General features: G+C 38.2%; 1 protein-coding gene across 3 annotated transcripts in view; it reads left to right on the top strand.

Moving 5' to 3' along the window:
* itpr2 (inositol 1,4,5-trisphosphate receptor, type 2) overlaps window positions 1–13971 on the top strand; it is a 136462-nt gene that overhangs the window by 112675 nt on the left and 9816 nt on the right. For all 3 annotated transcript variants that reach the window (XM_066705381.1, XM_066705382.1, XM_066705379.1), the window contains 2 exons: window positions 3501–3666; window positions 4020–4180. In XM_066705381.1, the coding sequence (XP_066561478.1) occupies window positions 3501–3666; window positions 4020–4180 (327 nt within the window). The remainder of the gene's footprint in view (window positions 1–3500; window positions 3667–4019; window positions 4181–13971) is intronic.

Below are 13971 nucleotides of genomic sequence, written 5' to 3'. Positions count from 1 at the left end.
TCGTCTGTTGGAACGGACCACACGGGCCAGTCTTCGCTCCCCACGTGCATCAGTGAGCCTTGGCCGCCCATGACCCTGTCACCGGTTCACCGCTTTTCCTTCCTTGGACCACTTTTGATAGGTACTGAACACTGCAGACCAGGAACACCCTACAAGAGCTGCAGTTTTGGAGATGCTCTGACCCAGTCGTCTAGCCATCACAATTTGGCCTTTGTCAAAGTTGCTCAGATGCTTATGCTTGCCCATTTTTCCTGCTTCAAACACATCAAGATTGAGGACAAAATGTTCACTTACTGCCTAATATATCCCACCCACTGACAGGTGCCATGATAACGAGATTATCAGTGTCACTTCACCTGTCAGTGGTCATAATGTTATGGCTGATTGGTGATATATATATATATATATAGGCTTTTTATCGGTTCTATATTTTCGTTGAAAGTAATCTTTGTAGACGAAGCTTTCTAATATAATTTTATTAGAAAAACGGAAAACTCTGAAAAAAAACGTGCAACCTTTTCTCTGATCTCCACTGCGTTTGTTGTCATTTTTAAAGTCTGAAATTTGCATTTTTATTTTCCGTTTAACTTTGTCGGGCAAGTGATTGATAGCCATCGAAAGAAGCCTTCTGTGATCACTTCTAGTTATAGTGGCAGCACTCGTACACTTCCTTCGGTTTCTTTTTTAACTTTATCTTCCATCCACATTGTAAATAGTGCTTTAATTTCTGCATCATCCCAGTTACTTCCAAAGCCGTAATTGTATTGCTCAGCTCAATATAATTGCATTTCGGATTTCATAGTAAACAGCTGGTCTAGTTTTAAAATGCATCCATTTGAATGGAAACCTCCTTCGGTTAAATTGATATCGTTTTAATGCAAAATTCATGAATAAAGTTACATGGTCCCATTCACAATTTCACAATGCATTTTACACCTGAAAATTACATAGTGTTAAAATTTCAGACTTCAATCATACTTGGTAGAAGAAGAAAAAACAATAGCAAGTTTACCAGCTACACACATTTTTATTTTCATTGACTGAGTACTTTGAACTGTTTACATTATAACTCATTACTTAGCCTATTCTATATATATATAAAGATGTGAGCTAGCAAAATCTATCAGTACATTTAAGGTTATAGATCGATATAGTATTCAAACAATATAGAGGAAATACTGTTTGTCTTGTCTTGTTTGGCATTTTTGGTACCTGTTTTTACTTCTGCGTTGTAGAGAAGTTGCGTCACTTTGACTCAGATGCACGAGTATCTTGGGACGGGGCTTGAGTTGTATCACGCACTGACACTTTCCACCCGGCCCAGGGCCCGGCACGTTTATATTCAAAATTAGGTCGCCTTTCGGCCACCTCAAAAGATTTAGGCCGGGTCAAAAAGCTGGACTAGTTTTCACCAGGCTCAGGGCCACCTTAACTCATATGTGAACGGGGTCTAATTGACCTCTGTGGGTGGAAGTTTGGGACTCTAATGTGCTTAGTAGCCACACAACTGTTAATATTAGGTGTTAAACTGCCAAAATGTACTGAATCTACCTGTGTCTTATTTTGATATTCTAGTTGCCACAGGGACTGGTCTTTTTTGTTTAGTTTTGTTTGTTGGTTGGTTTTGGCTGATGTATACACTCACCTAAAGGATTATTAGGAACACCTCTTCAATTTCTCATTAATGCAATTATCTAACCAACCAATCACATGGCAGTTGCTTCAATGCATTTAGGGATGTGGTCCTGATCAAGACAATCTCCTGAACTCCAAACTGAATGTCTGAATGGGAAAGAAAGGTGATTTAAGCAATTTTGAGCGTGGCATGGTTGTTGGTGCCAGACGGGCCGGTCTGAGTATTTCACAATCTGCTCAGTTACTGGGATTTTCACGCACAACCATTTCTAGGGTTTTCAAAGAATGGTTTGAAAAGGGAAAAACATCCAGTATGCGGCAGTCCTGTGGGCGAAAATGCCTTGTTGATGCTAGAGGTCAGAGGAGAATGGGCCGACTGATTCAAGCTGATAGAAGAGCAACTTTGACTGAAATAACCACTTGTTACAACCGAGGTATGCAGCAAAGCATTTGTGAAGCCACAACACGTACAACCTTGAGGCGGATGGGCTACAACAGCAGAAGACCCCACCGGGTACCACTCATCTCCACTACAAATAGGAAAAAGAGGCTACAATTTGCACAAGCTCACCAAAATTGGACAGTTGAAGACTGGAAAAATGTTGCCTGGTCTGATGAGTCTCGATTTCTGTTGAGACATTCAGATGGTAGAGTCAGAATTTGGCGTAAACAGAATGAGAACATGGATCCATCATGCCTTGTTACCACTGTGCAGGCTGGTGGTGGTGGTGTAATGGTGTGGGGGATGTTTTCTTGGCACACTTTAGGCCCCTTAGTGCCAATTGGGCATCGTTTAAATGCCACGGCCTACCTGAGCATTGTTTCTGACCATGTCCATCCCTTTATAACCACCATGTACCCATCCTCTGATGGCTACTTCCAGCAGGATAATGCTCCATGTCACAAAGGTCGAATCATTTCAAATTGGTTTCTTGAACATGACAATGAGTTCACTGTACTAAACTGGCCCCCACAGTCACCAGATCTCAACCCAATAGAGCATCTTTGGGATGTGGTGGAACGGGAGCTTCGTGCCCTGGATGTGAATCCCACAAATCTCCATCAACTGCAAGATGCTATCCTATCAATATGGGCCAACATTTCTAAAGAATGCTTTCAGCACCTTGTTGAATCAATGCCACGTAGAATTAAGGCAGTTCTGAAGGCGAAAGGGGGTCAAACACAGTATTAGTATGGTGTTCCTAATAATCCTTTAGGTGAGTGTATGTTCATTACCTGCATGTTTGATGAAGTCATTAGAAAGCTGTTTTTATTTTAAATACATTTCTCTAACCAAGTAAGGAAGATGTACATTATTATATGTATTCAAGGTTGAAAAATTCCCATTAATGGGAATAACCCTCCATTGGCCGTGTGCTTGTTGACAGATTCGCTTGTTTGGGTAATACAGCTGAAAATAGCAACGTGATTCAGATGTTATTTCTTCCTTTTTCTTTGTAATATTACATATTTGCTCTGAATTTCACTTGCTGCTTGTGTTTCACTGGTGGGAGAACCCATGAACAGATGGTCTAAACATGTTTAATGGTTTTCCTCCAAGTCATATCTTTGGAATTGGTATATAAGAGTGAACGACCAAAGCCAAAAGAACACATTGATAAGGAATAGTAATGTTTTGTAGCTACATTTCCACCTGAACTTCCAGCATGACCCCTCCAGTGTATCAGATATAAGTTTATGTTACTGTGTAACGCATTGTATTACATTTTGACTTTATCTTGCACATTTTGTAGACTGTATTACTTAATACTACAATTTGGTTACATGTTGATTTTGAAGTTCACACTGGATAAGCACTTTAGGTACATGAAAATAATAATAATAATAATCTGAATACTTCTTAGGAGCCCCTGTTTGCAGCCCGTGTGGTGTACGATCTGCTCTTCTTCTTCATCGTCATCATTATCGTGCTCAATCTCATCTTTGGTGTAATCATTGATACATTCGCTGACTTGAGGAGCGAGAAGCAGGGGAAGGAAGAAATTCTAAAGACGACATGTTTCATCTGTGGTGAGAACCGGACTAACCTGCTCAATTTCAGAGGAACACTATTTCAGTTACACTAGAGAATATACAACTGTAGTTACACGTTACAAGATCAAAACCTTGCCCATTCCTATTCAATTGGAAGAAAATAACATCCACTCATGCCATGTCCTTAATATGCTTTTCTTCAATATACTGGCTTCATATACTGTGGCTTCCATTAATTTAACTTGTTTTAACATAGTTGCTTGGTGATGTCCAGTAGATGATCAAATCAGTGCATACATATAGATAATCCTATTTCACTTTGTTCACAAAGTGAGTTATTGTTGTTTCTTTTCACTTGTTTTTACATGTAAACAATTCTACTTTTGCAGGACTCGAGAGAGACAAATTCGACAACAAGACAGTTTCTTTTGAGGAGCACATAAAATCAGAACATAACATGTGGCATTACTTGTATTTCATCGTCCTGGTAAAAGTGAAAGACCCAACCGAATACACTGGCCCTGAAAGTTATGTTGCTCAAATGATCAAGGTATGTGTTTAGTATTGAAGCCATTACATTGTTTCATATGCAAGACCCATCTTTGGGGATGTTTTGTGCAATTCTTATAGCACTAATGGATAGAAAATGAAGGTTAATATTTTTCTTCTTGCAAGAGATAACAGTTATGTGTTATTGAACAAAACAACATCTGAACATACTGTAACATGTCGATATTGTGATAAATATATGGTAAGTATAAGACATTTATGAAACTAAATGAGTCATGGAATAACATTGATTCTAATGAAGGGTGTGAATAATATGGACTAAAACTGTATATATAAATTAACCATGACCTTCGAGAAATGTGTGAGACAGTAAAGCAGAAGCTGTTTCACAGAAAACCACATTAGGCTGAATTTTATGTTTCGCACCAGCTGTTTCTTTTGAAAAGTATTCTGACTAATTTAGATTATTATCACTTGTTTACTTCATACAAAGTGATTGTCCTGTGTGTTTTTTCCAGAAATACCCAGATGGAAAATAGTTAATAGACTTAGCATTGAAAGTATGAATGAATTATCGTCGTTCTCCAGTGTTGTTCACAATGTAAAGCCATTAAAGACTAAAGTCATATAAAGTTTTATAGGTCCATGTAATGATTATGTATGTAAAACTTTGACATATCAAGCAGGAATGTCTAGAAAACTAAAATGAGTGAATTGTAAGGGAAATATCCTCAACCATAACCAAATCTGCAGAGCTAGCTTAGACCACACAAGGAACTCAGTGTTTATGATAAAAAAACAGAATTGGATTCATTCAAAGGATCTTAAATCAGGTGACTTTACAACTAATAAGAAAGATTAGGCATGGCCATGCATTTCTATGGAAGATTCCCCAGGGATAACAAGAGCCTGGACACCATGCCAGGTCCCTGCAGATTGCCAGCATGCGGATCTGTACTAACAGCTGTCTGTTCTCTCAACTGCTTCAAGTATTCATCTTGAAAAGATGACACTGACAAGAACAACATCACATGGAATACTAAAGCCTTTTATTTTCAGTACATGTCATCTGAAATATATTTGCAGAAATGTACCTGTTCTTTTGAAATTAATAGACAATTAAATACTACATACTAGTTCATAGAAATATAGCAGGTTTTTCGGGGGGGTGGTGCGAGATTGAAAGTGTGCACTGAATGCTGTACTATAATCTGACATCAGTGTTTGGTGTTGACTATCCGAAATGCAGCCAAACATAGGCTGGGTGGAAAAGGATGTTAATTCTCTAGCCTTCATAACCCAATCTGCAGGTCCTCCAAGATAAGCAACTTTTACGTGCTGCTGTTATCACATTTTTCAAAGACTGTAGTTTGTAAAGAGGTGGTCAACTCTGGTCCTGGATAGCCACAGTGCCTTCTGGTTTTAGTTTTATTCAAATCGTTACCTGCTTAATCGAGCAAATTTCACATGTGTTCAAGGTATCCAGTGATTGATCATTTAGAGCAGGGGTGCACAACATCAATATGTATATTTTAAAATATTTGAGTTTTTCTGATATCCAGAAACAGTCCCTGGTATTTCCATGAATCTATGTCAGTGTTTACAAAGTAATCTGATATTTTGTGATACAATACCCTTTCTGTTTTTTTCTGTAACTAATATTATGTAAATGTTTCCTCCTAAAGCTCTAATAACTTGAATGTGCTAAACATTAACCTTTGGCCCTGCGTATTTTATGCAAATGTCTACATACCCCATGCCAGTAAAACTGCCATTTAGATTAGGCATTAGTATGAACGGGCACAGAGAATGTTTTCCATTAATGCAAAGTGTTTGCTAATTTTGTTTTGGCAAACAAGAAAGGTACTTCTTTCAGAGGGATTCATGTGGCAGTATGTGCTGGAAAATCTAAGACAACAGTCAGTGAAAGAGACGATAGACAACCCTTTTTGAACTAAAAGGACCCTCTCTGCGAATCCAATTACAATTGTTGTTGAAGAATATAATTTAATATATATACACTGGTGGACTTCTTTTTTTAATGTTCCCTTATTTCAAGAGAGTGTTCGAACACCTGACTAAGGGGATTTCCTGTCAGACTAACCTCCCACATAAATCTAGTATGTGAAATCCTCTCATCGGTTACACCAACTGATGAAATGATTTACCAATCATTGCTTGTGTGTATGGGGGGGTGGAGAGAGAGAGAAACGTTTAAGAAATAAAGAGGGGATGAAAAACAGCAGAGGTGTAGGGGTTAGAGAGGTGAATGTTGAAGTTACCAAGGAGGACAGTAGAGGTGGAGAGAGGAGAGAAGATTGTCAGGTTCACTAATTAAGGAAGTGAGAAGTCCAGGGGGATGGTAGAGAAAAAGTAAGGAGAGGTGACACTGTGACATTAACTCAACAGCAGGAAATTCGAAGCTGTTACTGGAGATTGAGTAGAGATAGGAGGAGACAGAAAAGGAAGGAGATAGCAAAAGCCCCACTCCCCCTCCCTGACCAGAATGTAGAATTTACACTACCGTTCAATAGTTTGGGGTCACTTAGAAGTGTCCTTGTTTTCCATTAAAATAACATATAATTGATCAGAAATACAGTGTAGACATTGTTAATGTCTACAATTACTATTTTAGCTGGAAACAGCTGATTTGTAATGGAATATCTATATAAGCGTACAGAGGCCCATTATCAGCAACCATCAGTCCTGTGTTCCAATGGCAAGTTGTGTTGATTAAAGAAGCAATAAAACTGGCCTTCTTTAGACTAGTTGAGTATCTGGAGCATCAGCCATTGTGGGTTCGATTACAGACTCTGACTCTGAAACTCATCAGTCTATTCTTGTTCTGAATATGAAGGCTATTCCATGCAAGAAATTGCCAAGAAACTGAAGATCTCGTACAATGCTGTGTACTACTCCCTTCACAGAACAGCGCAAATGGGCTCTAATCAGAATCGAAAGAGGAGTGGGAGGCCCCGGTGTACAACTGAGCGAGAGGACAAGTACATTAGAGTGTCTAGTTTGAGAAACGGGCGTCTCATAGGCTCTCAACTGCAGCTTCATTAAATAGTACCCACAACGTCAACGTCAACAGTGAAGAGGCGACTCTGGGATGCTGGGCTTCTAGGCAGAGTTGCAAAGAAAAAGCCTCAGACTGGCCAATAAAAAGAAAATATTAAGATGGACAAAAGAACACAGACACTGGACAGAGGAAGATTGGAAAAAAGTGTTATGGACAGACTAATCTAAGTTTGCAGAACATTTGTGAGACGCAGACCAAATGAAAAGTGCCATCTGTCAAGCATGGTGGAGGCAATGTGATGGTCTGGGGGTGCTTTGGTGGTGGTAAAGTGGGAGATTTGTACAGGGTAAAAGGGATTTTGAAGAAGGAAGGCTATCACTCCATTTTGCAACGTCATGCCATACCCTGTGGATGGCGCTTGATTGGAGAGAGTTTCCTCCTACAACAGGACACTGACCCAAAGCACAGCTCCAAACTATGCAAGAACTATTTAGGGAAGAAGCAGTCAGCTGGTATTCTGTCTATAATGGAGTGGCCAGCACAGTCACCAGATCTCAACCCTATTGAGCTGTTGTGGGAGCAGCTTGACCATATGGTATGTAAGAAGTGCCTATCAAGCCAATCCAACTTGTGGGAGGTGCTTCAGGAAGCATGGGGTGAAATCTCTTCAGATTACCTCAACAAATTGACAACTAGAATGCCAAAGGTCTGCAAGGCTGTAATTGCTGCAAATGGAGGATTATTTGACCCAAGCAAAGTTTGAAGGACACAATTATGATTTAAATTAAAAATTATTATTTCGAACCTTGTCAATAACTATATTTCCTATTCATTTTGCTATATTTCCTATTCAAGCTCATTTGATGTATGTTTTCATGGAAAACAAGGACATTTCTAAGTGACCCCAAACTTTTGAATGGTAGTGTATATGCAGAGATCCAGGGTTGTGTGACAGAGGGAGGAAATCAAGAGAGGGTGGTGGGAAGCAAGAACTGAGCTGAAATCTGCATTGTTGGAAGCTGAATGACCGTTCCAGAGGCCACCAGAGAGGGAGAGGGAGGGGAGAGAGCAGAAAAAATAAGTGGGAGGGATTAGGGAAGCCATGTGACCTGGTCATTATACAACACTCAAACGGAGCCTGATCCCAAGGCCACTCCCACATCAATGAACAGTTTTTCATTGCTAACCGCGTGAAGCGTCCAGGAATGTAACAATAATTTCTATATCAAGCCTTTCCTGGTTTCAGAGAGAGGTTACAATAACACAATTGCACATTAATAAAGATTAAGGTAGATAAGTCAAACCTTATCTGATTACAGAAGGTTGATTCCCATGAAGCACTGCCTTAATTATTAAGAATATACATAAATACTTGTACTACAGGAAATCAAGAAGAACAAGGTGCTAGGTACAAGTTGCAAAGTTAACCAATGCTCTCCAGCTACCAAAATGACTTAAATAAAGCAACCATAGAGTTTTGTCCCAGAACCTGTTCCAGAATATTGCTTTTTTCTTAGAAGCAGCATTTGACAGTGACTCAAAGCAGTAGACTCAAAGGCCGTGGAAGCCCCAACGTCCAGGTGTATATCATCTGGATTGGAACTGTCCCCCGATAAGCATTAGCTGCTTGAGTGGTTTTAACTCCAAAATTGGCATCTGACTTGTATAACCCAAGCTCTCAGTCCTTTTATTGCCCCTTCAGGCCACATTTGAAAGGTTTTATTTTTTATCTTTGAAATTAGAAATAAACGTTTATTCAGCTTTTGAAACTACTTGGTTCAATAGCCCCCTTCACAGCACACTTTAGCTTCAGGTCTGATGCATATTAGAACACCAATGACTAAATCCCCAGGATTCCCTAGCTGTTGCTCTAAGAGGTCCTCTGTTGTTTTTGGTCGAGGAGACATCATCTGACCCAAGAGGAAAAACACTAAGTTGGTACCATAGGAATTGAGTTGGTAGGAATCTAACAGCAGATTGTCATAAGCCTGGCTCATATCAAAACTTCGCCCCACCTACCAATCCCAAATTAAAGCCATGGTGTTAGATGTCAGATGGGGATCTTTGTGGTCAGTGTTATGTTTCCTGATTTCTTCATTGAGCTCTATGTGGTAGCCTACAAATATCTAAAAAATACCATCAATTTCCATGTCTTGTTGGATGCACAATGCCTTTCGTGGACAGCATACCAGGGTATTTTATCCTGTTAAACTAGAAGCACTGCAGTGTCACTCACACCTAACAGTTTATACAGTACTGTGAAAAAGTTTTAGGCAGGTATGAAAAAATGCTGTAAAGTAAGAATGCTTTCAAAAATAGACATGTTAATAGATTATATTTATCAATTAACTAAATGCAAAGTGAGTGAACAGAAGAAAAATCTAAATCAAATCAATATTTGATTTTAACAACAACCTTTGCCTTCAAACAGCATAAATTCTTCTAGGTACATTTGCACACTTGTTTTTGAAGGAACTCGGCAGGTAGGTTGGCCCAAACATCTTGGAGAACTAACCACAGTTCTTCTTTGGATTTAGGCAGCCTCAGTTGCTTCTCTCTCTTCATGTAATCCCAGACAGACTCAATGATGTTGAGATCAGGGCTCTGTGGGGGCCATACCATCACCTCCAGGACTCCTTGTTCTTCTTTACACTGAAGATAGTTCTTAATGACTGTCGCTGTATGTTTGGGGTCATTGTCATGCTGCAGAATAAATTTGGGGCCAATCACATGCCTCCCTGATGGATAAGTATCTGCCTATACTTCTCAGCATTGAGGAGACCATTAATTCTGACCAAATCCCCAACTCTATTTGCAGAAATGCAGCCCCAAACTTGCAAGGAACCTCCACCATGCTTCACTGTTGCCTGCAGACACTCATTTGTGAACCGCTCTCCAGCCCTTCGGTGAACAAACTGCCTTCTGCTACAGCCAAATAGAATTCAAATTTTGACTCATCAGTCCAGAGCACCTGCTGCCATTTTTCTGCAACCCAGTTCCTGTGTGTTCATGCATAGTTTTAGTCGTTTGGCCTTGTTGCCATGTCAGAGCTATGGCTTTTTGTCCGCAAGTCTTCCATGAAGGCCACTTCTGACCAGACTTTTCCGGACAGTAGATGGGTGTACCAGGGTTCCACTGTTATCTGCCAGTTCTGAGCTGATGGCGCTGCTGGACATCTTCCGATTGCGAAGGGAAGTAAGCATGATGCGTCTTTCATCTGCTGCAGTAAGTTTCCTTGGCCGAGCACTAAGGTCCTCAAAGTTGCCCGTTTCTTTGTGCTTCTTCAATAGAGCTTGGACAGCACATCTGGAAACCCCTGTCTGCCTTGAAATTTCTGCCTGGCAGAGACCTTGCTGATGCAGTAGAACTACCTTGTGTCTTGTTGCTGTGCTCAGTCTTGCCATAGTGTATGACTTTTGACCGTAAACTGTCTTCAGCAACCTCACCTTGTTAGCTGAGTTTGGCTGTTCCTCACCCAGTTTTATTCCTCCTACACAGCTGTTTCTGTTTCAGTTAATGATTGTGTTTCAACCTACATATTGAATTGATGATCATTAGCACCTGTTTGGTATAATTGTTTAATCATACACCTGACTATATGCCTACAAAATCCCTGACTTTGTGCAAGTGTACCTAGAAGAATTGATGCTGTTTTGAAGTCAAAGTGTGGTCACACCAAATATGGATTTGATTTAGATTTTTCTTCTGTTCACTCACTTTGCATTTAGTTAATTGATAAATATAATCTATTAACATGTCTATTTTTGAAAGCATTCTTACTTTACAGCATTTTTTCACACCTGCCTAAAACTTTTGCACAGTAATGTATAACATTGTTTCATAACTATCATATATATATAATTTATTTATTTTTTTAATTATTGAACATTTCTGTAATTTAAATAGAAACAAATAACCATTTACCAAAATGACAAATTTAAATCGCTCTTTAAAAAAAAAAGTGCATGTAAATATTTTAAAGTAAGGTTGAAAATGCTATAATTGAAATATGCAAGAAGAAAATAACTTTGTTTTATATTCATTCAAAATGTGTAGCACACAACTAATCCTTGCAAAAGTTTTATAAAAGATAACTATTTATATATTGCACTTTGTATTGCACTTATGTTGTAAGTCACCCTGGATAAGGGCATCTGCCAATAAATAAAAATAGTAATAATAATAAAAATAATATGTACAAAATCTGCTATCAAAATATTAAAGTATATTTTCCTCTGTTTGGAAAGTGCACATGCCACAGACAACTGGATTGATTGATTGGATGCTTTCTTCAGGGTTAGTTTTATTGAAGGGTTTTGTCTCCAAATAGATTTTCAGATATTTTTCAACAATTCTAAACATTTCTCTGTTTGAAAACATTCTAAATGATCTTGTTTACTGTAGTATAATAGTCAGTTGTCAGAAATTAGTTTGATATTCACTTGAGAGAATGTTAACAATGATCAAGCAATTACACCTCTGTTTCATATCAACGTTGCAGACTAACAGCAACAGCTCTTTCACAAGCTGCTAGTCTTACATATAGATGTCTCGTGAAAGCTTCTTTTGTGAGTGCAGCAGTGAATAATGTAACCATACATCAGATCATCAGAAGAATCACTTCTTGGAAAACTTCTGAAATCATACACGTGCAAATGGAGAGTTAAATGTCAGCACAAAGTCAATAATTGAGAGAAAAAAGGCTGATTGAATAACAGGTTAGTCAATCTAATCCCATATACTGCAGTAATAAATAAGTGTGTGTGTGTGTGTGTGTGTGTGTGTGTATATATATATATATATATATGCTGATGTCCTGATTAATAATATTGATTACATAACAGAAAACATTGGCCAATTTTGGAGGTTTAAGGTAGACTGTAATACATCTCTGTCACTGATGAAACTACGATCTCAGATTTCATAAGCATATGTAATGAATATTTTTAGAAAAGTCAAGAACATACATTCTTGGAACCGTCAGAATAACAGAAAAAAATAACAATTTTAGAAACTGGAAATGGTACAATTAACCAGCTTGGTGTTTTGAGTGTTAAACACCTAGCAGTTTTATAATCCATGAGTCCTATTTCTGTATGAAATATCAGGGCTCCATGGTGCACAGTGATATAGTAGTTTGAATAAGCTAACTAACTTTAGAAGCACCATTTTACATATACGTAAGTCCTTGATATTACAGTGGCCAGAATGGAAAATATAGAAATGGCACACAATTACATTTTCTTTTGTATTTATCTTTTTCTTTTTTCTTACAGTATTGTAAGATAAAGTTTGAAGAAGAAAAAAGCAATATCCATCCACATACAGTATGGAAATGTAAACCACACATTTGCCGAAGTTCCTGCTTCCAACTCTTTGCTCAACACACCCTAGATTCCTGACAATGGCAGCCTTGTCTACAGATAACCTGTGATTCATTTACACCAGCTACCACTCGCCACCAAAGAACGAGTGCAGTCTTTACCGCACTGCGGGTGAATGATCGCAGATCAGGGGATTTTTGGAAAGTGGGTGTTTAATTAGGTTGATCCGTTATGCCTGGTGTCTCTATTCAAAACAGAAGCCGTGTTCACATGACAGACCTGAGGTACCGTGTAGGTGGAAAATGAATTAAATCAGGTTCCCACCTCGGTAACCCTTATTAATATTGAGAGAAGAAGAAGAAGAAAAAATGTTTGTCAGTTAGCACTTCTTGTTTCCACATTGCATGCCAATTAGGGAGTTTGGAAACATTTGCAATAGCAGTTTACATTTCAGGCACAGATATGTATTTCTAAAAAAAATTCTGAAGGGCATTGTGTCCATCGCTTGACATTTTCATTTTAATTCAGTTAGGGACGAAAAAAACTAAACAAAACAAAAACATTTATCCTATAGTTACAGAACAAAATATATAACCTTTTCTGGTGTAGTGTCTGCCCTGCAAAGAGAGGGCACAATACTTCAGCTCATTATAGAGTGTGAAGCTGCTCACGATGTTGAGTTTAGAATTTTATATTCTCATGATTTAATAGTGGTCTTTTTGTGTGTGTGTTTGGTGGGGGTCTATTAGTCTCATTATAATTGTAGACATTTCATAATAAGAATACCCGATTTATAATTGGTTTTCAAATAATTAGTCTCAGAAGTAGGAAACATTACTGAAATGAGCCAACAAATAAACTTAAAAGGAGGTGTTTAAAGCTATAATTGGTAAAATATTCAGTATAATAAATAGTTTGCAATGTTCAGCCTCCTAGAGATAAAGGCTCCGAGGCATCCTAATTAATAAAATCGTTATACTATTGGGATATGATGTTTATAGAATTATTCAAGCAGCATGCTGCTGGATTTAAAAACTTGCAACACTTGGTAGTAGCTGTGTTGTCTAATGAAATTAAGTTTTCTTTAATATTCAGTACAGTATATCCTAACAAACACCTCTTTTGGTGCTGTCCAAAATTTATTTTTAAACCCAATACTGCATAACTTCAGTGATGGTGAAATTGTCGGTGTAATTGTCCTGATATGAATTAAAAGATTGTAATAATTATTATGCTGAACCAGTGGTTTGTGCTGTTGTCTTAAGTGTTCACTTGCATTGGATCTCTCAAATAGTGTTCATTTTGACATGCAGTATTCTAATTGAAAAGGTACTAATTTTAACTTTCATTTACCTGTGAAAATTCATAATGAGTTTCACTGCTTTCTATAACTGTGTAAAGGTAGTGTGTTTATTTTAAAGTTTTCCCACTATTGCTACATGAGTATGTGCTGGAGCCAAGTCATGCAACACATTGAAGTGTTCA

The sequence above is a fragment of the Amia ocellicauda genome, chromosome 5 (assembly GCF_036373705.1).
Source record: "Amia ocellicauda isolate fAmiCal2 chromosome 5, fAmiCal2.hap1, whole genome shotgun sequence".
In the NCBI taxonomy this organism is placed as follows: Eukaryota; Metazoa; Chordata; class Actinopteri; order Amiiformes; family Amiidae; genus Amia; species Amia ocellicauda.
The sequence above is the reverse complement of the archived record's forward strand: the minus strand, read 5'-3'. Positions and strand labels throughout refer to the sequence as shown.